Here is a 24,788-nt window from a genome sequence, read left to right as displayed (position 1 = left end):
TGCCACCTGAGGGGGAGGTACTGGGGGAGTTGGCATTTATCCAGAGTCAATCTAGGATTGTTCCAGCCCAGCTCAGGGCTCTGGGCTGCTGAGGTGATAAGTTGTCCTGTACCCCTGTGTTTGATAGAGTTGCAGTAGGAGCCCCAGGCATCTCCGGATCGCTCTCCTGAGGGGGCCTTAGCCAAACCAGTTTCAGTGCTAGGGAGGGGGAGGGGCTAGGTTGGCTGCTCTGGGCCCTCTCAAGGGTAGGTGGTTGGGACTGAGAGGAAACTTCTTTGCCCAGAGCCTGGGGAAGCAGACCATCTGGAGTCAGCCTCACAGTGGGAAGGAGTGTGTCCGAGGGCTCAGGAGCCCACCTCGCTGGGGGAAGAGGCAAGGACCATCTCCGGGAGGTGTTGGTTTGCAGACCCTGGAACCTGCACCTGGCCTTGTGATCCGGGCACGTCTGCTTCCACCTAGTTTGATCTTGAGGCTTTGTTTCTGATGCTTATGAAAGTACTGTTTCCTTTCCAGAGTGACTTAAAAGGTCCCTTGTCTTACCTTTAGGCCATGTGTACGGGATCTTAAGTCTCTTGACTTATATAGGAAATGTATTCTGGGGAAAATCTCCCTCCCGTGGGTTCTTCTGTTCAGTGCCTGCTTGGCCTGGGTTTTGACTGAGCCTCAGTGCAGGCCCCAAGCTGGGCTTCCAAGAGAAGCCTGATGTGCCAGCGTGGTTAGGAGCAGCAGAGGGGAAGCGAGCACTGTATTTTTTCTGTAAGTCACACAGCCTCTGAGGTAGGAATTCCCTGTGACTGATCGACTTTTTGCCCCTAAGCAACTTGCACAGGACAAGGGAGTTTGACACAATTCGTGTGTGCGTGATGCATTTTGTGCTGTTTCATGCCAGGACCAATAGGAAGTATGCATCGTGAGATTTTAGTTTGGGTAAGATAGATTTTCACATTCATACTCCACCAGGTAGCCTGGCTCACTGAGCCAGCTTGTCTGACAGCTTTGCTTCCTTCCCCTTTTTTGATTTCCCCATTCTCTGAAGCTTCCCTTAACCAGAGTTGCCATTTTTTCCTCTTGGGTTGCAAAGGTCTATAAATGTCTATATAAAAATTTGTGCAAAAAGAACACGGGATATCAAAGCTGCAAGGTCCATAAAACCCGGGTGCGTGGGAGGATCCACACATCTGTAGGCCCAGGGCCTGGCCTAGGAGAGCAAGAGCCTTATCACAGCTGCAGAATGTGCTAGTGGTAGATTGGCCTTTCAAATCCAAGCTTTTGTACAGAAATATCTTTTGGAGCAAGTGGCCACCCACAATCTCTGGCTTCGTTTCTCATATGGGTCCTGAGACGGGCAAGGTATGTGAAGACCCTTTGTAAATGGTTGAGTTATATAAAATGTTGATTATTGCCAACCAGGCTCGAGGTCCAGTGCTCCTTCAATCCACTGAGGGATGAGTTACCCCGTGGCTTTATCACCTGAGGGAACTGTCCCCTGTTAATCAAGAGTTACCACTTACTGAGGGCCAGTTAGGTACCAGGCCCAATATTGATGCTTCTTGAAAGTTCATTTTCCACACAGGAGCTAGCAAATGTTTAGTGCTTACTATGTGCCGGTCACTACTCTGAGCACTTTATATGTAATAGCTTCTTGCTTATAATAACCCTGAAAAGTAGTACCATTATAGTGCTTATTTTGCACATGAGAAACTGGCACAGAAAGGATAAAGAACTTGCCCAAGGTCACAAAATAACGAGAGCCAAAGCCTGGATGCCAACCCAGGACTCTGTTTGCAAAGTATGTATGCCCCGTTCCCCACCCCTTCCACTGTGCTCTTTCTCTAATGAATCATTTTTATTCCCAAGCACCTACCACCAGTGCATTCATTTTCTCTTTTAGTCACTTTAGTCTGTACTTAGTATTTGCTCAAATACAGTCCTTGGCAAGAAGATTCTGAGCAAACGTCAGCGAGGCCTTGGCCCGGCCTCTGGTATGTCCCACATGTGCCCCTGTCAAGGTAATTTGGGGGCTGTCGCTGCTACTTTCCTTTTCAGCCTGAGCTTAAATGTCTTTCTCTCCTGGGCCCCAGAGGACTCGTGTGGCTGCCCCACCAGACCTGCTAGGCTTCTCTCCCAGGAGGCCGGCTTCCCGTCTGTCCCCTACTGAACTGCCTGCTCGGGGATGCAGTAGCTGTGCCATTCATTTGGCACTTGGCACGGTCAGCGTCAGGCTGCAGGCTCTCCCATTTACACACTAAAGGGCCTTGAGTTCCTCCAGCTCCAAGCCTCAGTTGGCTTATCTATAAAAATCAGTGTAAAAATAGCACGGTGGTCACGAATAAGACAACGGGTAACGGAGACCTACATACCTGGCTCATGAGGAAGAGCACTGCTAACTAATGGCAGCTATTAGTCCTGCTAATGGCCCTTCCCCCTCCAGCCGATGAGAATTTGCATCCATTTCCCGAGGCCCCTGGAAAGGAGACCCCCCTTCGAGGACCAGAACCATGTCTTAGGCCTCCTTATATCCCTCATCCTGAGCTCACTGCTCTAGATAGAGGCGGCTTTCAAAGTCAGCCACTCACCTAGCAACTCTGCCGTCATCCTTTGAAGGCCTCTTCTGGACCAGGCCCCGTTCCGGGTGCCCTGGGCATCCAGCTAAACAGAGTACCACACTCTCACTTTCCTTGACAGGCTCTCAGTCGATGGACAGATGGCTACAACAGCAAGTGAGGGCAGTAATGTGGTCGGCACCGAGGAGGACGTCTGCAGGGCCACATGGGTCCCCCTGGTCCCAGCCGGTGCCCTCCTGGAGAAGAGCCTGGGTGGGATGCCTGCCATTGTCGATGGGGAAGGGAGGGGGCTCGGGCATCTGGGCTCTGAGAGCAGGTACTTTATGCTCATTGCCCCTGCTGAAATGGCTGGGATGAGCCTGGGGCGGGAGGGAGGTATGTGCTCCCTCTGCCTGAGACAGGAAATGCCCAGTTCTGGCAATGCTGGGCTCTGTTCCTGTCTGGGGCTGCAGAAGGTCTGCACTTCAGGGTTGTAATTCAGGTTGATGTGTAAATGCTTGGGGGGAGGTGGGGAAGGAAGATTGAATGCCTCTAATGAGAAGCATTTCCCCATGCCGGCCTGAGACCAGAAACCTGGACTGAAGGGCCTGCTAGCAGCTAGGGCTCTCCACCCTGGGCCTGGGGTCTGTGCCCTGGCCGGGATGAAGATTTAGGGCTTCTCTGGGTGGGCCTCACTGGGGCAGAGGAGCCCTAGCAAAGGGACACTGAGCCTAGCATCTCTTAAATTTGGGATTGCAGGTGGGGCCACTAACCATTTCCTTTTCCAGAAGGGGTGAGCATCGCCCCAACCTGGCTTTGGGGAAACCTGGGACCTAGGCTGAGGGCTGAGGTCACCTTTGGAGTGAGGCTGGGGGCAGGGGCGCCTGAAGACCTGGGCACTGTGTCTTAGGGGTGAGACGCCTAGGGTGTGGAGGAGGAGGGGAGGACGGGAGGACGGCTAATGGGAAGCAGGTGGAAGGGCTGCCTGTGTCCCAGCCAGGGGACAGGCCGGCTGGGATGGCCCAGTCAGTGGGAGAAACCATCAGCTCACAGATAATCCCAGGGAACAGGCTCCGGGATGCCCATTCATATTCATTATGTGTGAAGTGGGCGGTTGTAAAGTTCGCTTTCTCTTCATTTAGCTGTCACTGGACAGAAAAATATGAGCTGTGGGCAGATGCCCCTGGATGAGAGCCAGTAGCTGGTCTCTGGCCTCCCTGTGCCCTCCCCCACCAGGGCCTCCCTCCCTCCGGTTCGCTTCCAGCCTCTGCCTGCCTCTCCCACTCTTGCTGCATGGATCTCTGGCTTGGCTTTACTGTCTTCTCTAGTCTGTCTCTTTCCCACTTCTGCTTCCTTTGCTTTCATAGATCCTTTCCTCTCTCCCCCACCCCCCACCGCCCCCAAGCTGTGTGAGAGAGGGAATTGTGTTTTTCTTGACCGTCATTCTGTCCCTGACACCCAGCACGATGCCTGGCACAGAGTGGGCCTTCAATAAATATCTGTAGCACAAACTAGTCTTTCTGCATCTCTGACTTTTTGACAACAGAACTCGAAATCTTGCCGGTCGCTCCTTGAGTGAAGAAACTTCTAGTGCAGGGCTCTTAGCCCTGAGTTAGAAATTTGGATTTGAGCCCCAGTTCACTATTGGCCAGCAGTACGAAGGGGGTTGTGTTCATCCGAGGTGCCGGGGCTGCCTCTCCCTACTGCTCGGGCTCTCAGGGCTCACACCTGGACCTCAGAGCCAGTGTCAGTACAGAGAGAAATCACCAGAAGCCAGGCCCTCAAGGGAGGGGAAGGAAGACTGGTTTCTTCTGGGCGATGCTTGAGCCTAGTCACAGTGACAGTCTTGGCAGGAAAATCTGACCTGCTGGGGGACGTGCTCCCTCTTTGGGAATAAGCACAGCCCTGGTGTCTTTGTGTGCTTGGGCTTCTCTGTGCCTGGAAGAGGAGGCACGGGGCGGGGTGGCTGGGCTGCTGGCTGAGGCTGAGCTCCTCTGAGCAATGTGGTTGTGTTTACTGGGAGGGTGGGAGGCCAGGCCTGCTTTTTTCCTGCTTTCCCGGCTGTGGAGATAAGGCAGAAAGTGGGGGTGAAGGATAGAATGGCTAATACTCTGAAACCACAAGAAAGAGTCCTGGCTTTCGTCTCTGCCCCACAGCTCAGACTCGCTCCTGGGGCATCTGGGAGCAAGAGGCTGCCCCACCCCCACTGCTCTGGGGTTCTGGCCCAGGGGAGCTCAGAGCTCTCAGTGGGCCCCCATCTTTCATTCCACCTCCCTTCCGCTGCCAGTTCAGCCACAAGCTTATCTCCACTTTCCCACTGGCCTTCCGACCCTCAGGCCCCGATTGCCCCTTTCCCTTTTGACTCTAGAGTGGGGCTCTTCCTACCACCTGCACGCACTAGCTGAAGCCACAGAGGTCCTGGGTAGGTGACGGGGCCAGGCATGGCATGTATCAGCCTTGAGGGCTCTGCTGCAGCCTACCTTCCCCTAGCTCCCAGGATCCCTGCTGGCCCCTCAGGAGGGCCTGGCTGAGCCTGAACCCTGGGCACCGACCAGCTCTAGCGTAACCGAGTGCCAAACCCTGAGGATGCACAATCGCCTGGTCTAGGAAACACTTGCCATCTTTATCATCATGTTGGGCAGCACGCCTTTTTTTTTTTTTTTTTAACCAGAGTCTGGGTTGAGATCTCAAGGGCTTCAAATCTGTGGAAATTTGTTTTATTCTTACCAACATCCAATGAGTAAACCAAGGAAGCCTGCTCTGGCCTGATTCCATAGAAGAGAATCCAAATTTCCATCCCCTTGGAGGGGAAGAGGACTCCATGGCATGTTGGGGGAGGGGCACAGGGCCAGAGCAAGGGATGAGGGATGGCTCCGCAGAGGCTGCGGGCACCGTTTACACCGACTGGACTGCTGGCTTCTAGGCCCTCGTGAGCTCCAGACGCTGAGCGCTCGCCCCCTGGTGGCGGGAGGGGGAAGTAAGGCTGGCCCTAGATGGTCATGCAAGACTGGTTTCCCCTAAGTCACAAAGAGCTTCTTCTGGTTCAACCAGCATCCTCCTCCTTTTATTTTACGGGGTTCCCTGAATGAGGAGCCAATTCAGCCATTTCAGCTGGAGGGATGACAGTTAAACTTGGACAACATCTGAAGGAAGCAGGGCAGTGTCTTCCTCCAGCCCAGAGTTGGATGAAGGGACCTAATGTGTAATAGGAAGAATCCTACCTGCTTTGAACCCCACCTTCTCCTGGGCAGCTCCATCTTATTCTAAGAAAAAAAAAAAACAAAAAACAAAACTCTAGCTTATTCCCTGCGGGAGGCTGAGGATCCCAGCTGCTCTGCCTGGGCCTCCGAGAACCATCTGGGATTTGGAGGCAGAGGTGTGTCCTCTCTGACATCCAGGCTGGGGTGGGGTGGGAGCAGCTGGGAACAGAAAAGGGGATGGGCAGCTTAGTCTGTATGTCCATGCAACCGATCACGTGGTCCAGTTCAGTAGGCTGGGTGGCTCCTTGGATTTCACCCTGAGCGAGATGAGGCTTGGAGACTTATAGTCGCCATCTGGGGAAGACTCAAAGCTGTGGGTCCCCAGGGCAGGGGAAAAGCCATGGATGGAGTAGATGCCAGGATGGGCTCCGGGGGAGGCCGGCACCCCCATGAAGCCGGCCACATTCCCATGAGTGTGGGAGTATGGAGACATGCACGGGGAGGGCATGCCCTCCGGAGACACGAGGCAGGGTCCCGCGGGGCTCCCAGACCCTGGACTGGGCCACAGGGAGTTCTGCAGCTGAAAAGAGAAGGAGGCCCATGAGTTAGTAACCCAGGGGCTGCCACCCTCACCTAAGGGTTCTGTCTTTGCTCCTGGGGCTCCAGAAACCTACCAGGAAACCTCCACTTGGCCCAGGTCTAGAATCTGCTCCCTCCTACCCCCAAGACTCGAAATGGCATACTCAGGAGACCCCTGCCGTGGCTCCTCCAGATGAGGTTTTCTCCAGTGCTTCCTTCGTGCCAGCTGCTGCTCTGCATGCCCCACTCACGAGACAGAAGAGCCCCATTTTGCAGAGCAGAAGTGCTTTACCCACGGTCACACAAAACCCTAATGCTGCTTCAGGTCTCCCTGGGGCCGGAGCTACCCCCACGGGACTTGGCCAGGCCCTGCCTCAGGGGAAGAGGGGTCTCACCGGGGGGTGGCTGTCTGCTCGGGGCAACACAGAGATGTCATAGGGAGACGGGAAGGGGTTCCGCCCCTCCTGGATCTTCCCGTATCGCTCTCGCTTCCGCCACTTCGCTCTGCGGTTCTGGAACCAGACCTAGGGGACAGAGGGGCGAGGGGGAGAGAGTGACAAAGCAGTCCCGAGGAACAGAGCCTGCTGGGGAGAGAGCTGAGGGTGTGTGTCCTCCTGCAGGGTGGGGCGCTGGCTCCTGCCTGGGGGATCTTGAGCTGCGGGAACTTCTAAATCCATGTTGTTCTCAGGGCCAGGAGAACCTGGAATGGAGCCTAGAACAGGCCCAAGTTCAGAGGGGGCTTACTGGTCCCTTGGGCCACCCCCCACTCCCACTCACCAGGCTGAGTCACTCTCTTGGTTCTCCAGCCGGGTTATGTCACTCAGGGTGTTGTGGGATCTGTGTGGCCTCAGAGGCCCGGGCACTTCCGAGGTGTACCGGTGCCCAGGCTCTAGCCCCACCCTGCCTCTTCTCCTTTCTGTCTGCCCACCTCTCACCCTCAACCCAGAGCCCGGCCCCTCTCCACAGCCACATCTCCGGCTGGGCAGTAACACTTGGTTCTTCCTAGTTGCCTCCCATCCCAGCTTGCCTTTGAGACAGTCTGCTACCTTGCTACTCCCCGTCTTCACTCGGGCTTCCCCTGCCGGGGCTGCCCATCCCCTCCCCCCGCCACTCTTCTGCCACAAACACACGCGTACATCTCCCCTGGACCTGTGTGGTGTGGTGCTCTGGCATCTCTCTCGTACTTACCACACCCTATTGCCATTATCCATTTTGTAATCTGCGTCTCCTGCTTATTTGCGAGCTCTTGGCAGGTCAGGGGAGCCTGTGTGCTGTGCACATCTGTGTACATATCTGTGACGAAGCTGCTGTTGGGCATACGCCGTATGACCGTTACGTTTACGTGTACCAGCGCGTACATTTTGTATTTCTATCACTAAACATTTGTGTGTCAGGCCCCGGGCTAGATGTCGGCAATATCAAAACGAAACCAAGCCATCCTCTTGCTTTTCAGGGATCTAGCTGGGAACCACAACGAGAGAAGCTGTGTGTGTGTGTGTGTGTGTGTGTGTGTGTACGTGTGTGTGTACGTGTGAATGCAACCCCACCCCAGCCCCTCACACTCCCCCCATGATCCCTTCACACTCCTATTCGTGCAGGCGGGCGAAGCCACGACAGTTCAAAAGCTCGGCATACCCCCAGCCCCCTAACCCCCAGATACAGAGATCCCAGAGGAGACCTGAGGCAAGGCCAGGGACACACCATCCCAGCCGCCCAGCTGCCCGGCCTCTCTTTGTCTACTCTCCCTCCCTTGCAGGCAGCTGAAGGAGTCGAGCTGGTGAGCTGATTGCTTTACTGGGAACTCTTCCCCATCATGCCGTTATCTCTAGAGTCCCCACTGTAGACGTCCACTTGCACTCTGGCCGTGCCCTCTGCATTGTCCTGGGTGGTCGTTTGTTGCTGTCCATGGGGCAGGGCCTACGGGTAGATGCCACGTTCCCATCAGAGAAAAGAGCCCTACTCTAGGGCCTCAGCCCTCGGGACTCTTTGGGACTAGGTCTGGGAGCCTGCGGCCACCCATGCGACCCCTTCAGGGTTGAAGAGTCCTGGAAGAGGAGCAGGAGGGTGCGCTCCACTTCTCCACGGCAGTTCCACAGCAACAGCTATGCAGACCCTACCCTAGAGGCTTGCTGAGGCGCCCGAGACTCAATGCCCTGGACGTCCCCGGCTCATGGAATCTCATGGGCTCTTGTGAATGTTTGGTCTCTCATCCTGACGGCCTCAGGGCCTGGGAACCCTGGGAGGACCATCCTAAAAGTCTGTTTCGGGAGGAAAGTGGAAGCAGGAGGACCCAGCAGAGAAGGGGAAACAGCCCAAGCCCCTCTGGTCCTACACGGAATCCAGCTGTAGGGCCTTCTCAGCCAGGTGGCAGCTGGCCTCTCTGTGGACTGGCCTGCGGGCCCCCACATTCTTCCAGAGCAGGCCCCTGCCCCAGTACCTTCAGACAGAGTGTCCTGAGAGGCTCCATACAGGGTGTGCTAGGCGTGAGCTTTTCCCCTATTGAGTCTCCCCTGTGGTGGGAGAGAGAATGTCCTCCGCCTAGAGGTGACCTCCTCACCTCTCCCGAGAAGCCCAAGTCCCACTCCTCTCCCAGTGCCTCCTGCTTGGTTTCGGGGAGCCTGTCATGCATCATGCCAGTTAAAAACAAGGCAACAACCACCATCTTCCTCTTGGGCCAGGCTTCGACTGAAGCCTCCTTTCCCATTCCCACCCCCTGCTGTCCACCTTCATGTTCTTTCCCACTTCTGACATGTCTTGGACATGGGCTTCCCTTCTCCCTTTCCCCTGTTCCCTTCCCAGCATCCCTCCATCTCCTCACCCCGCCCCCGCCCCACTTGAAGCTGGCCACAGCCCCATCCGGGAAGCCATGGGGCCTGATCTCTGCTGGGGAGTCTGTGGGGTGGGGAAGAGTCCCTGGCCAGGCTGTCCCGGCCAGGGTCTGGGAGCTGGCAGGACTGACGGTCGCCGGCTCAAGATGGCTTTGAGCATCATGGAGCCTGAGACGCCCCCCGCCCAGTGGGGACCCTCCAACTCTGAGCAGCTACCTCAGGAGCAGCCCTGATATGTGTTCAGCATTTCGTGGCTTCCAAAATGCTGTCACATCTGTGGTTCTCAAAGACTCCCTAAGTAGGGAAAGTGAGGCTGAGCGATCCAATGGCATGCCCCCAGTCACCTGGTCAGCTAGAAGATGGCAGAGCTAGGACTCCCAGACAGGTCTTTGGGCTCCAAGAGGCTACCACTCCCATGAGGCCTAGGCCTCAACTTGGACTGCAAGCCTGTGGCTGCAGCAGAGCTGGGCATGGAGGGGGAGCCCAGGGCGGGCAGGCAGGCTGGGGGCAGGCACCTGGGAAAGGCAGCTCTGTGTGGCACTAGTGCCCACCTCTCCCGTGGCCGGGCCCGTGGTCGGGGTGGTAGAGGCGGCCAGAGAGGCCCATGTCCGGAGCGCCCTCACCTGTACCCGGGCCTCGGTTAGGTCCGTGCGCAGAGCCAGCTGCTCCCGGGCATACACATCAGGGTAGTGGGTTTTCTGGAAGACTTTCTCCAGCTCCTCCAGCTGGAATGTGCTGAAGGTCGTGCGGTTACGGCGTTTCTTGCTCTTGTTCTTGGCCAACTCCATGGAGTCAGGGAGTCCCGGGGATAGAGGGACACGCAAGCTGGCCAGACAAGGGCCTGGGGAGCCTTGCAAGTTAGAGGGCCCGTCCCTGGGGCCCCCTCGGCAGTCCAAGGGCAGCTGGGGGAAGCTGGCAGCTTTGGAGGCCTTCTCCTCAGCTGCAATGGAAAACACAAAAAGGAGGATGGAAACCGAACCAGGAGGTTTTGTGGGTGGACTGGGGGAGGGGGAAGAACGTTGACGCTTCAGTCCCCGCCTCCCCCTTCCTTTCTCTTCCCTTGTCCCAGCAGCCACCCTCCATGGGAGCCTGGCATTCGGAGGCCTGCTTGCTGAGCCTCCAGCTGGGGAGGGGGCCCTAGGGAACCATGTGCTCTGTGGTCTGGGCGGATCTGCTGGGGCCGGAGGAGGGTTCATTTCAGGGAAGTGCTTTGTGGTGGTGCATCCCACAGGGTGTGGAGGTGCCAGGATTGGCGCCGTGGCAGGGCCCAGCACAGAGGCGCAGGGGCGGGAGGAGGGGGCGAGGATGGGGTGTTCGACATCTCCCGCCCCTGCCAGGAAGTGCCTCCTTGTCCCTGACTGTGGGCCTTGGTTCCCAGGTCCTCACGCCCATGCATCGGGTCCCAGGTCCAGGCAGGCAATGGACAGGGGCACTCAGATCACTGTTGGCTGGTCTGGCTGTGCCTCATTCTCTGGACCCCGAGTCTCAGGACAATCCCGGCCCTGGGGTATGAAGGGCAAGATGGGATAAAGATGCTTCCAAAAAGATTGTCTCATGCCTCTGAAAACTGTGATGTTTGGGCAAGGACTCGAGCTGCAGCGTTAGAGAGGCCGGAGACAGGCTATGCTCAGAGAAGGAGAGACAGCGGACCAGCGTCAAAACAGCATCCAGCCCCCAACCCCATCATTCTGGTTATTGTCTGCCCCCTCCCTTCTCAGCGCAGTTTCTGATGGCTCCCCCATTGCCCTTGATTAGCAAGCAGCGGGGTGGGGGGTCTTGGCTGCAGCTGGGCCCAGCTGCCAGCAGCCCCACTCTGACATGCTAGCCCTCAAGGAAGCTTGGAGCTCTGTCACAACCCCGGGGCATGATGAAAAATAGGTCACTGCTGATGCTCCGCCCTCTCCTCTGGAGAGGCCCCCCAGCAGCGCCGCCATGAAATCTCTCCTCGACAGTCCTCCCAGGAGCTCCCGCCACAAAGACGCCCCACTGACTCACGCAGCCCTGCCCTGGCCCTGGCCCATCCCCCGCAGGGGCCTGGGCCCCAGCAGGCCCACCAAGCTGGCACCAAGAGGCAGTTTCTTCCTTGGGACTTGGTGTCAGGATCACAGCTGTGATCAGGGAAGGAGGGGACCAGAGAGATGGGATTTTCAGGTTCTGGCTCCCTGGCTGCATTACGGAGGACAAGTTGGGCAAGGTCCCCCTCAGCTGGAAGGTGGTGGGTGACCTGCCTGGACCAGCCAGGCTGGGCAGTAAGCTCCATGTTGTGAGAGCCTGCCCCCCGGGGGCTGTGCACGGCAACAGCCTAGGCGCCAGGTCACAACTCAAGTGGAGCATAGGGAAGAAAGGGCACCAGCCACTGACTTCCATTCTTAGCCAACATGTTTTGGTTCTAGAGGGAGGTGCACTGGTAGCAGCTGAGGAATAAGGGCTCATGGGAACGGAACCAAATAACTGAATGGTCAGGGGGACTGGGAGACTAAAATTTTCGAGGGCACCCCACATACAACAGCTTTGAGAAGTAGAGTCTTGGGAGTCCTGGGTTCTGAGGGAGGCACTGCTGGACTCCAGGCAAAAAAGGCTGAGAGTGGCTCAGGGATGGGGGTCAGGGGAGCACCGATGTCACTGTAGAGGGCTCCCCAAAGCTCTGAGGCCTGCTGATCCGGCCCTTGAGCCTTCGGTGGCTGTCCTAACAGGATCTGCCCAGAGGAAGGGACTAGCTCTGGGCTCTGAGCTGCCAGAGCAAGAGAGACAACGGGCAGCAGGACTTTTCAGAGTAGCCACCAGAAGAGGGGGCCAAGCCTGCTGGCCTCTGCTGGCCTCCCATGCCTGCCCATTCTACAGCCCTCCCAAGGGATGGGAGCACTTCTCCCGTCCCCATTGCCATTGCCCTGAAACCTCCATCTGCCTGGAGGGCTCCAGGGAAAAGCAGGCATTCCTCCCTCTTTGGGGGAACAGGGGCACACCTCATAGAAGAGCAAAGCCCAGTGCTCTGGTGCAGGTGGGATCAATGAAGGGCAGCGGTGGAGGAAAGGAAGGAAAGGCAGAGTAGTTAGGCAAGCCAGCAGTTTGCATCTGAGCTTGTAAAGAGAAGGGTGCATGCACCCCACAGCGCCCAGCACTTTCAAGGTGTGTGCAGGCTGTGTATAGGATTCATTTGTACCTGGTGGGGACACCGTGGGGTTGAGGGGGAGTGCTCATGGTGGAGACTGGTATCCATCCTGGGGCTCAGCACCAGGGTGTCCACAGCCTGCAAGACCACAGCACTACAGCAGAAGTCTGTCGGGCCTGAAAGACGGGAGCCCGTACGGAAACCTCTGAGGCAGCGACGGTGCTGCGTCCCTGACTCTGCTCTCACGCCCGCTGCTCTCCCCCACCCCGGGGTCCGCCAGAGCCCCTGCTAGAGGCTGTCTCAAAGCCAGGGCAGCAGCTCGGGAGCAGTACCGCTTGGGACGCCAACCGGGAGCCCCACTGCCCCCTCAGAGAGCGTCCCCTGAGGCCGCACGGCCAACCATCCGGCTTTCAGCTTCCGTGGGAGCCTTCCTCCGAGCCGGCGCCCGCACCGTTTCCCACGCGATCCGCAGAGCTCGCCAAGGCCTGGGCTCTCGAAGCTCCGGCTGATAACCCGAAACCGTTACGGACAAGAACGCCGTGCGCCGGACTCTAGCCGGGCCTTGGCGCTCTCCCTAGAATTTCCAGCTTTGGCGTAGGGGCCTCAGCCGAGGGCCAGTGATTGGGAATCCTCGAGGTCTGCAGTCGGGCCGATGAGCGCGGCCCTCCAGTTACCCGGCTCGGGGCCTCCGAGTCGGTGGTTCCCAGGTCAGAGAGCCGAGCCAGGGGCGGCCCGGGCGGCCCCGGCGGAGCAGGAAGGAACGGCCGGGCACTGCTCCCGCCCTGTGAGCAGCCGCGCGCACCGGACTCCAAGGGTGGCTGGCACCGCCAGTACGCGGCCGGGGTCTAGGGCAGGGCTGGGCGCTCTCCGCCAAGGGTGCCGCAAAGAGCGGGAGAGAAACGCCAGACTCTGGAGCGCGCGACTGCCCGGCCTCGGCAAAGATCGCGCCGCAGATGGGGCGCAGCTGCGCGCTCACTAGACTGAGCTGGAAACGCTCGCAGCCCGTCAAGTTAGAGGCCGGGAAATAAGGTGTGTTCCCCCATTGCCACCACTTCCTACCTCGTAGACCGTGCGGCCCTAGTCCCCCGCGGCTGTCCCTCCCCAGCAGCCCCGCTCCTCCGCAGGGACGCGAGCCGCCCGCGCCCGCCGAGTTTCGGCCCTGGGCACCCGGGAGGCGAGCGGCGGCCGAGGTCCCAGGCTCGGCTCGCACCCGCTGCGCCTGTTTTTCGTTTGGCCTGTCGTCCGCTCAACTCGAATCGTCAATTTTCTTCTCCCACTTGATCTCATTTTGCTGTTTGCTGCTCTTTTAGGATGTCCTTTATTTTCCTTTCATTTTTTTCCTGCTTCTACTCTTTTTTGTCCTTTCCCTCCTCCATGTACCCACTTCGTTCGATCGTTGGATCCTTCGCTTGCTTTTTCTTCTTTTTCTGTTCTCTCTCCGTGTATTTCCTAATGTTCTGTCTTGCTTGCCGACATTCGTTGACCTCTCCTTCTCGCCTCTCTCCTCCGTTGTTTTGTTCAGTGTTCCCTCTTTTTGGTTGTTGTTAACACTCTTCGGGTTTACTTCCACGCATTTCGTTGTTGACACCCTCGCCGTCGCTGGGCCGGTCCCTCCACGCCCTGTCGCTCATTCAGCTCCAGCGCTCTCCGCACTTTGCCCGTCCTGGCTTCCCCGCGGTGCGTGAGGGACCCGGTGCGCCCAGCAGGGACGCGGGCCCGCGGGGTGGGTCTCGCCCCGACGCGCGCGCGCCCAGCCAGGCCGGGTACCTGTCCCCGGCGGTGCTCATGAAGCTGCGCGGCCGCCGCCGTCTGGCTGGGATCAGAGGAGCCAGGCCAACTGCTTCTCATTAAGTCCCAACTGTGGTTTTTATCAGGAGAGCCTCTTTCAAAGGGCACAGACACGGAGCTCCGCGGACTCGCTCATTTCCTCCGCTGACCCCCAAACACCTCCCCGCCCTCCCCTACACATTCCCATTGCCCCGGCTGAGCGAAGGCCTGAGCTGCCTGACCACTCTGTGGAGGCCCGCGAGGCGCCAGCGGGGTGGAGGCGGATTGGGGCCGACTTCAGAGGATTCAACTCTGGGCCTAAGGTGCGGGATGCGGCAGCGCAGATGGGTGGGCGCCCAGACTCGTACAGGTAGGTCGGTGCAGCGGGTGTCGGCGGGGCTGCGGGCCCGCGTTGCAGGCCCCGGCGGTCAGGCGCGTTCTGCGTCCACCTGGCCTCAGCGCATGGGGCACCGGCCCGGGCCGGAGGAGCCCAGGGGACAGGCCCGCCGGGCTACTCTCGACGGACCCAGCGGTGGCGATCCAGTGCGAGGAAGCCCAAGACTGCGAGAAGGGCAGCCCTCCCCGTGCATAACGACGGGGACGCCAGGTTGGTCTGAGAAATAAGAACACAGTTATTCGGTATCGAGAATGGCCCCGGCACTCCGGGAACAGCCGCGGCCGCGCCGCCCAAAGCCTAAAGCGCAGGCAGCGCCTTCCCTTCGGAGGCCGGGCCTGGGAGGAGAAGCCAGTGGAGGCCAGGCCGCAGCCTCCTGGTGTCCTGCTTGGCCCCTCCAGGTCGGGGCCCAAGCTCAGGACCCTGAACGGACGCCAGACACAAAAACCGAGCTTCTCTCCCCGCATCGGGACCACGGGCTCAGTGCGGGGGCCCAGGCCCTGGGCCCGGTCCCGGCTTCTGGGTCAGTGGCAGGTCCAGGCTAACTCCGGGCAAGCAGGATTTCTCTTTCCCGCCTCCGGTCGCCTTCGGGCCCGACTGGGCCGGGGGCCGTCGCAGCTCCACCCTCGAACGACCTCCCCCTTCCCTTTCCCGCCACCGGAGGCTTGAGCGGCTCTGCCTCCCGCACCGCGCTGGCTTTGCCCGGCCTGGACCAGCGCCGGTGGGCCTTGTGAGGGACCCGTGGCGACGACGGGCTAGAGGGTCAAAACAGTGGAGAGCTGGGCGAGCGGGCGAGGGAAGCAGGGAGGCCCGGGCGGGCCGGGGAAGGGTGGGTGAGCGGGTCGGGGCTGAGCGCTACGCCCGCGCCGCGCGTTACCTTCCGCGGGGCCCTCGTAGAAGTGGCTGCCGTTGAGCGCCGGGCCGGGCCCGAGGTCCTGCAGGTACTTGGCGGGCGGCTTGGCCGGCTCTGGGAGGTAGGGCTCCAGGGGTCCGCAGGCCGGAAAACGGGTCAGGCGTGGGCCGCGGGGCGGCGCGGGGTGCAGGTGAGGCGCGCCGGCGGGGGTCCCGTGGGGGCCCGGTGGCTCGTCCCCCGAGGCCGCGTAAGGGCCGGGCCCGGGCCCCACGCCGAAAGGCGCGCAGCGCTCGGGGTCCATGCCGGCTCCCGGCGCACAGGCCGCCGGGGCTCCGGGCCTCGCGCTGCCCGTGCGGCCTGTGAGCGGCCGCCAAGGGGGAGGGACCTGGGCTCGGGGGCGCGGAGCCCCCGGGAGCGGCGCGCGCCGCGGGGGGGAGGGGGACCAGGGGAGGGGGCCGCGCCTCTGACTTAATGCTGGAACCATCCACGTCACGTGCAGCCCCGCGCGGGTTAACCCCTCGGAGCCCGGGAGCCCCCTGCTTCACCCCAGCCCCCGTATTCGGAGGCAGTTCGAGCACAGGGAGGAAGCCACCTTCTCTCGACGGCAGGGTCCGCTTTGTCTGCACACCTTGGTGAGTCCCTCGCTCAGAGCAGCAACCCCGGTCCTGATACCCTGCCTGGAGGCTCTTGCCCCTAGGGGCTTGAGGCACCTGGGGGGAGAGCCTCTGCTCCCAGGGAACACTTTTAGGCCTGGGCTCCTGACAGAAACCTGGGATCAGGGTGGGGTGGGGGAGGGGCCGGGCTGGGACTTTAACCCAAGCCTTTGCTAGGAGCTGGAAAAACGTTGCCTCCAGCAAAAACACCTCTCTTGGGGATCCCTTGTTCCTCACGGGGACGGGAGCCCTTGAGAGAGATGTGTGGAAACAGCACTACTCCGGGAAAGGGGGCTGGGAAGCTTGGGCCTGGGCACTATCATTAATTAGCTCTGGGACCTTGAACTGTCACTAGTGTCCTCATCTGACTCTGGAGGCTGGATTGAGTCAATCCTTAGAGCTTTTCTGTGTATTCCTGGTGGGTCTGAGAAGCGGAGACAGGGCCAGAAGGGACAGGGTTCAGCAGAGGTTGACTTTGGAGCAGGTGGAGGAGTACCTAGAGGGTTTGGGGTTTGAACAGGAGGCATGGAGTGGATACCTCTCAAATGATCTGGAAGTGCCTGGGGATCCACTGGGGAAAGGCTGGTGGTAGGTAGCCCAGACCTCAGGGCCCTGCTGCCCCAGGCCTGCCATTTTGCAGGGAGGTGAGGGTAGGGTGGCATGTCCTAGAAGTTGAGCCTCCCAGCCAAAAGGAAGCATAGGACTAGCGAAGTAGCTTGGAATTTCTGAGAAGAGAAACAATCCCCACCCTAAGACCTGGGAAGAAAGTCCTGAGGACCGTGGAACCCTGCTCACTTGTGTGGATTGAGGGGTTCCTAAGTCTGGGTTACACTGCTTTTTATTTTCAGTACTTCCAGGGACTAGTGAGAAGGGTGGGGAGTCAAATATCATTTGTATTTCATTTGAATTCTCAATTTTTAAAGGAATCCAAGAGGTCTGGTGTGAACACCTCCCTCTTCCGCTGGGGGCTTAAAGGGGGTTTCTTGGCTGTCCTCAGCCAGAGTTGGGCTGTAAATCAAGGCCAAACAGGAACCAGAAGCCTTGCATCTCACAAGTAGTCATTAAGCCATTATTAAACATACCGTAACTTCTCTGAAGCCTTATTGGTTTAAACACCACATTGGAGGCATTATGGCCATTAGGGCCCCTAATCACAGACTGCAGGCTGGGGCGGTGGGATGGGAGCACCTGGGGCTGGTATTTCCAGCCACGAGGGAGGCTCAGCTAAGAATTAAGCTTCCTCTCTGACCTCACCAGGAAGATCCATTCTCTAGGATCCAGTGGATCGCAGCTCTGGGCAATCCATTTGCATTGACCACTTTTGCTCGTTAATAAGGTTTTCAGTAGTTATGGGGCTAGGGCTGTGGATACTGTCGACTTTTTAGGAGGATGTCAGCGTCAACTCAGAACACTGCTTCTGTTCAACAAATCACCAAGCAGCTTATTGTGAGCGATGCGAGTAGGACGCAAGAAAAATATCACCAGCAATTTAAACAAGGCAGCTTGGCTTAAATGCCAAGTGTTTTGCCTCAGGTGGTAACCTTTCTCAGCCTCAGGTGTCTTGTCATAAAAATGGGCCATGCTTGCGGGATGGACGAAGGATTTTTGAGAAGCACTTCTGTTTTGATGGACGTGATGAACTGTGTTCATTAACGAGATCATTATTACCATTACAACACCCAGAAACAGCAGCCCAGGGTTCTGAGTTCCATCACTGAATTGGCGGAAGACTCCTGGCCCCAGGCTGCATGGGCTACAGGCTGGGGCCGATCAGAGACCTAGGGACTCACACCCCAGCCCAAGCGCAGAAGCCCCTCCTGCCATTCCCCACTCTCTGAACAGAACCAATTTCCATGCTGCCAGTTGAACTGAGGCAGCAGAAAGCCCCAGCGGACATTCAGATTGGATGCGTAGATAGAGTTGCCCTACTGAGAGGCTTTTTTCCTAGGGTCATGCAAGACAGGGTACAGCTTTCCTGTTCCCCTTTTAAACCACTAGTGCAAACGCTTATCTGTATGAGTCTGGAAAGAGTTTGATGGGGCAGAGGTGCATAGAAAACACAAAAAAATGGCACTCTTAGAGATACTTAGTTTTTCTGTTAGGAGGGCTGAGAGATCCTGGAGTACCACAGGGGCCCTCATTTTACAGATAAAAACAACAGCTGATTTATCTTGCAGCATGCCAGGCACTGTCTGACGTATCCTGTAGACACCGGTTTGTTTAATTCTCACAACTCCATGAAGTAGGCACAACTATTATCCCCATTTCACAGAGAAGACCTGAGGCCACAGAAGGAGCCATTTGCCCAGAGTGGACACAGCCACGTAGTGGCAGAACCAGAACTTATGCCCAGATCCACGGTCTCCCACCTGACTCTGACCATCAGTCCTTCTTCAGCCAACATGACAAATCTGAAATGATTCAGTGCACACCCTCCTTTTCCCGGAGGAAGGTTGGGACTTTTTCCTGAAAAGGAAGTTGAGGCCAGAGGGGGTCAGGGACAGAGTTGGCCCAAGGTGGAGCCACACTACTGCCTTCCTGATCACCTAGTGGCAGTTTATTGAGACATGCCTCACCCAGCTGTGGTGGCTGGGATAGTAGGTGGAGGGTGTTTTCTGCTAAGCTGATACCAAATGAAACACAGCGGCTAACACCTGAGAGGTTTTTACGACCCACTGACACAGCCAGATGTGGGGCAGAGGTTTAAGAGAATTTGCGAGTTCCCCCTTTGTGCTGCTTAATAATAACCAGTTCCGTTACAATAGTGTTTGTCCCTGCTGTATTATCCACGGACTAAGTGAGATGAGCTGATGGGATGATCCAGATCATTCTAGGTCCTATCATGAAAAAACTCAAAACAACAAAAACCACCACCCCAAAACTAAAACTTTCCACCTGCTGAGAAAAACTGCTTTTGAAATCAAAATGAGTCATTTGGGGCGCCTGGGTGGCTAGTCGGTTAAGCACCCGACTCTTGATTTTGACTCAGATCATGATCTCACGGTTTGTGAGTTCGAACCCCGCGTTGGGCTCTGCGCTGACAGCGAGGGGCCTGCCTGGGATTCTCTCTCTCTCTCTCTCTCTCTCTCTCTCTCTCTCTCTGTCCCCCACCCTCCAAATAAATAAATAAACATTAAAAAAGTAAAATAAAAATGATGCTTACTGGCTATGTCTATGCAGCTGTTTTACATTAGCTAATTGTTTCATTCATTCATTCATTCATTCATTCATTCATTCATTCAATAGGAGGACTCACTATGTGACGGGCATTTGTTGGCCCTGCCATACAGACGTGACTCCCGCCTTCATGAGGCACACACTTTGCTGGAATGGAAGTGTCTCCCCCACAGCTGACACAAGCATCATTTGGATGTGAATTAGAACGGGATCTGGTCTCGAGAGCAGAGTTCCTAGCTTCCAGCCTCACCTGTAAGGTCAGTTCTTGAATTAGGGAGCCGGTCCCAACTACTGCTTTCTTTGGTTTTGGACCACCCTCAGCCTGCTCCACATGAAGGCGAACGCTCTTCCCTTTGTCCCCAGTGGCTATCCAAAAGGGGCCGGAACAGCGGGAAAGATGTAAACCCAGATCTGCCGCATACGAAACTTCCTTCCAGACAGGAAAAACTCCGTTGCTTTGTATTTTTTTCTTCCGAGGGAAGATAGTTGGTATTACCCTTGTCTTGTTTAGACTCTGAAATCCTAAATTGATCCCTATGAAAATTCTGGGTTTGAGAGCCTAAGTAGATTGTTTCTCATTAGTGACATTCTTCCTGGAAGGTCAGGCTAAGGAATGGTAAATAAACCCTCAGATCCGGTGCTTCCTCCTTACCCATGATTTTTAAAAGAAAGAAGGAAGGGGGTGGGAAGCTTTGGGCTGTGGATATACCCAGAATCCTGGGCTGTGATTCTGACAATCCAGGCTGTAGTCTGTGCTGTAGGGTGAAGTTTCTGGGGAGTTACAGAACTATTTTTTCTCTTCCGTTCATTTGATCTGTTTTGCTGGGAGAGTCACTTAACCTGCCGGTACCTCCATTGCTCTCCTGGAAAAGGAGAGGGATAGGATTTTGTAGGCCAGCTTCACCAGAATGAACAAAACAGTGTTTATACAGATGTTTCTTGAGCCCGACTCCACCCTGAACCTATATTTCCCTGCTTTTGCTCTCTGCCCGCCTCCCTGGGGTCAGGTCGGGATGGGGGCAGTGAACAGAGAGGCGGAGCTAGGTCTGGGATGTGTCCTGAGTGCCTGGTGTGGCCCGATGTCTGCCTAACTGCCTTTGTGTGAAGGTAAATGAGTTCTGTGGCAAGGGCCAGCTCAGACCAGGAGAAGTGATTTTGTGGGAGAGTTTTCTATGAACTCATTCTTGGTGTAAAACAGAAGGAGGCAGGTTTGGACTTCTTGGCAGTTCGAATACTTTGATCAATTAATATCATGCATTCATGTATTCATCCAGCATTTAAAAATTTTTTTAATGTTTATTTATTTTTGAGAAGAGGGGCAGGGGCAGAGAGAGGGAGGGAGACACAGAATCCGAAGCAGGGTCCAGGCCCTGAGCTGTAAGCACAGAGCCCGACATGGGGCTCGAACTCATGAACCACAAGATCATGACCTGAGCCGAAGTCGGACGCTTAACCCACTGAGCCACCCGGGCACCCCTCATCCAGCATTTATTGAATGCCTGCCATGTGCCAGACATTGGGGCTGCACAGTGAGGACTGAGTCAGGAAACAGAACACTTACTCCCACGGCTTTTCCGGGCTGGCAGGAGAGACACGGAGCAATGGGCATGTAGATCACAGGGGCCATGGTGGCCGTGAGACAGGCACCTGTCCCGGCCTTGGGCTGGGGGCAGCTGGTCAGGGAGCACTTCCAGGTAGAAAACTGAGTGGGGCTTAGGAGGGGAAGAGGTATGGAGGGGGCAGGGAGAGAAGGCATCCAGAGAAAACGGCTCAGAGGAGGGGAAAGAGGAAGCCAAGTTTGGGGAACTTGGATTTGTTGAATTGCTGGGGCCAGGGCAGGAAGAGTCCCTGCTGAAGTGGGAGGAAGAGAGACAAAGGCAGAGGCGTCCACCTGAATCAAGAGACTCCGGGGGAGGGCAGGACGGTTCCACGGGCATCCATTCATGCCAAGCCCAGCTTCAAGCACCGGATTTGCAAGTGGGAGATGAGGAGGAGCAAGCCCCGTGGCCCAGCGGTCCCCTGACTTTCAGGGGGCATAAGGACCCATACCTAGCAGGCAGGTAGTAAATAACATGAAGAGAAAAAGTGGAGAAGAAGAAGAACCAAGTGCATCTGTTTGCTGGGCGCCTGAAGTGGAGGGTTGGAGGAGGGGCAGTGGGGCTGCGTGATGCAGGCCAAGTGTGGCAATCTGGGAGGCCTTTTGTAGCAGAGTTTTGGCTCTTACCGGGAATGCTGGCTGGGGCACCTCTTGAACTCATTCCAGCAGGAAATCCATTGGTTCCAGAGTGTAGATTCCAGATTTGTTGTTTTATAGGGCTAACAAGTATGTAATTATCACATTTGGGGCCCTTCAAAGGAAATGCAAACACACACCACCGAACACCCTCAGCTCTGTGAGCGGGGTGCACCCCAGAGTTCCAGAAGGCGCTCACCACCTTGCCACAGATATACATCCACCCCAGTCTGCTGCCTGCTCCTGCACTGGAGGAAGGCAGAGAGTGAAGTTTACGAGAGACTGGGAGAAAAGTAAGTGGGCAAGGGTAAAAGGGCCTCTGCCTGGCCTCCTCTGGGGTCACCAGGGCAGGAGAGGTAGTGGGCCAGGTAATAGTAATAATAATAATAATAATAATAATATCCCCCAGTTACAGAACACCTACAATGCGCCAAGCAAACAACATCTCATTTTGTCTTTACCTTGTTACAAAGTTGGCGTTGATATCCCCATAGTCAGTCATCCAGTACTGAGTAACCCATCACCCCAACGCTTGGTAGGCTTAAAGCAACAGTGGTCAGTGACTGTGGGCCAGGGATTCAGGAGCAGCTTGGCTGAGTGGTGTGCCTTGGGGGGCTGCAGTTCTCTGAAGGCTTGATGCGGGCTGGAGCATTGATTTCCAAGGCGGTTCGCTCACATAGTTGATGTTGGCTGTTGATGGGAGGCCTCAGTTCCTCCCCGTGTGGACCTTTCCATCTGGCTGCTTGGGTGTCCTCACGGCGGGGCGGCTGGTTTCCCCCGCAGCGAATGATCCAAGAGACCACGGTGGAAGGTGCAGTGCCGTTTATGACCTGGCCTCTGAACTTACACACCATTACTGTGGCCATATTGTGCCGGCCACACAGTTCTTCTTGGTTCCGATTTAGTGTGGGAGGGGATCTCACAAGCATGGGGCCATTGTGGAGACTGGCTACCCAGACTGGGGTCAGAAAGCTGCCCATATCCCACTGCTGCAAAGTACTGCAGCTATTCACACTCAAGGCGCCTGACTCCAGAGGCTCTAATGCCAAATGTTGGCTCAGAAAGACTGGCTGTACTGAAGAGTTCAGAAGAGTCCCTGAAGGGGCAGGATGAGGAGGCTGGCAGGTGAGCGGCAAAGCCTGGTGGCCGGTGAGAGCCATGCTCACTGCCTGTCTTGAGGAAGACCGGGGAGGTACGGAAATGGGGACAGGTGTGCCCTGTTTTTTTCCATACCCTGAGTGTTCAGCGGTCATAGCACACGAACTCCTAGGGGCTCCCTTAGTACAGCAAGCTGATCTCGGGGCTCCACGGGGGCTCTTCACCCATGTGGGTGGAGGAAGGAAGCCGACTCACCTTTTCCCTGAGCAGGATACTACAGTCCGCTATATGCATTGCTGTCAGCTTAGCAAAGGGAACCCTGGCCTTAGGCCTTGAACTGAGTGACGGGGGATCGGGAGGGGGGCTGTGTTGAGAGTCCACTCTGAGTTCAGCCTGAACTAGGCACGCCACTTTTTAAAACGGCATACAACCCACCCAGGAGGTAGATGTTATTTCTGCTTCACAGATGATAACACAGAACTCCGAGAAGTAAGTCGTCCAGGGTGTCATATACTTCCTAAACATGGAACCAGGATGGACCTCCAGGCGGGCAGCCTGATCAGCTTGCACCGTGCCGCCTTGAGTCTTTTCAGACAGACCTGGGGGATGTGAGCTGTGCTTTCCCCCCAGCCATTCAGTGAATCTGAGTCTTGGGTGGGGCAGAGATGGTGCTGGGCAGAAATTGGGGTGGGGGTGCATTTTTAGCACCCAAATTCTGGGTGGATCCTTCTTACTAGACTTTGTTTCCTCCTGGGGAGACAAGATGTGGACATGTGAACAATTGCCTAGTGAAATGAGAATGTTTGCTAAGTGTGAGACAGGCCGCCGTTGCTGAGGAACAAACACAGGCAGGAAGGCATGGTGTATGCCAAGTCCCCTCCAGGTGGAGAAGACAACCGCCGGGTGGTCATGAGCATATCAGCACCCATCGCTGGACTCCCAGATGCACAGCCCTGGGGACCAAAGCTGAGGGCCATTGCCCCTTGCAGAGAGTCCTTGGAGATGTCTGAGCTGTGGTCTGAGAAGATGTGAAGGGCCAGCAAAATATGACAGATGGAGAAAAGGGTAGTTGCTGAGTCTACCTAGGTCAAGTGGTCAAGTGACCAAGGCTGAGCCTAGGCATATATATATATATATATATATATATATATATATATATATATGATTTTTTAATGTTTATTTATTTTTGGGAGAGAGAGAGAGCGTGCAAGTGAGGGAGGGGCAGAGAGAGAGAGAGGGACAGAGGATATGAAGCAGGCTCCATGCTGACAGCAGCAAGCCTGATGTGGGGCTTGAACTCTCGAAGATCGAAATCGCAAACTGTAGCAGACTGAGTCCAAGTAGGATGCTTAACCGATGAGCTGCCCAAGTGCCCCACCCCCCGCCGCCATTATCTCCATTTTAAAGATGAGGAAACTACAGCACAGAGAGAGTCACTTGCCCCAGGTAGCCAGGGGATATGGAAGAAGGGGACACAGTCAGTGTGTAAGAGAGTGGTCCTGGATGACGTGACTAAAGCCTGAACCTAGGGTGTGGCTGAGGGAATGATGAGGGATGGTTGGAAGGAAGAGATATTTAGTCGGAAGAAGCGACAGACTGATTGCCATGGTGGGGGGTGGGGGTTGTGGTGTATGGATGACCAGCAGCCCAGAGAATGGGCCCTGCAGAGACAGGGCACAGGGATATGCCTTCAGGGGACATTTTGAACCTCTGAGGCAGATGTCCATCCAGAAAGGGGTCCTTCACTCAGTATACATTGCCAGCTGCGAAGTCAGGGATACTCTCTGGACTTTGGGGCAGAGGGAGGAAGGCTCCAAGTGGACTTGCCAGGCTCTGGAATCCTGTGATCACTGCCATTCTGGTGCCAGCACTGGGCATACAAGGTTCTGAGTGAGAGCAGGGCTGAGAGCTGGCTCTCTTGCCCCTCAGGGAGTATGGGGCCTGGCTGGGAAGCCTCCGGAGGGAGTGGGGGCGGAGAGGTAGAGAGCCCAGCCCTGGGGTTGGCATGATTCCTGGGAAACAAGCAGGATGCTTTGGGTGCTGGATGAGGAACGCTGGAGAAGACCAGGCCTGCAGCTGTTCTGAACTGACCTGTGTAGACTGTCCAACACTTGGTCCCTTTAAATGGGTGGGCAGAGCCTAAGCCCTGAGCTGCAGGGAAGATGGCTCTCTCCACAGAGGTCCCAAACCTTGGGATTGAGAGGACAGAGGACAGTGATGGTCGCAGAAGCAGCTCTTGCCTTTGGGGGTGGGGGTGCTGCGCCAGGCCAGGGCTCTGCGGTGGGGGTATCAGGGGTTGCCGGTCTGCTGTGGGAGTCTCGGGCTCTGTCAGCGGGGTGTGAACATGGCGTGTG

General features: G+C 56.6%; 1 protein-coding gene across 1 annotated transcript; it reads right to left on the bottom strand.

Moving 5' to 3' along the window:
- Positions 1–5,697: 5,697 nt before the first annotated feature.
- On the bottom strand, positions 5,698–15,574 carry ALX3 (ALX homeobox 3). Its single transcript, XM_047085820.1, has 4 exons — positions 15,298–15,574; positions 9,774–10,090; positions 6,718–6,846; positions 5,698–6,323 (listed from the first exon to the last, which is right to left on the bottom strand). The coding sequence occupies exons 1-4, from the start codon at positions 15,572–15,574 to the stop codon at positions 6,015–6,017; spliced, it is 1,032 nt and encodes a 343-aa protein (XP_046941776.1). The 3' UTR covers positions 5,698–6,014.
- Positions 15,575–24,788: the final 9,214 nt, after the last annotated feature.

The sequence above is a fragment of the Lynx rufus genome, unplaced genomic scaffold (assembly GCF_022079265.1).
Source record: "Lynx rufus isolate CCGP_SWC_20201006 ecotype Redwood Valley unplaced genomic scaffold, mLynRuf1.p SCAF_2, whole genome shotgun sequence".
Lineage (NCBI taxonomy): Eukaryota > Metazoa > Chordata > Mammalia > Carnivora > Felidae > Lynx > Lynx rufus.
The sequence above is the reverse complement of the archived record's forward strand: the minus strand, read 5'-3'. Positions and strand labels throughout refer to the sequence as shown.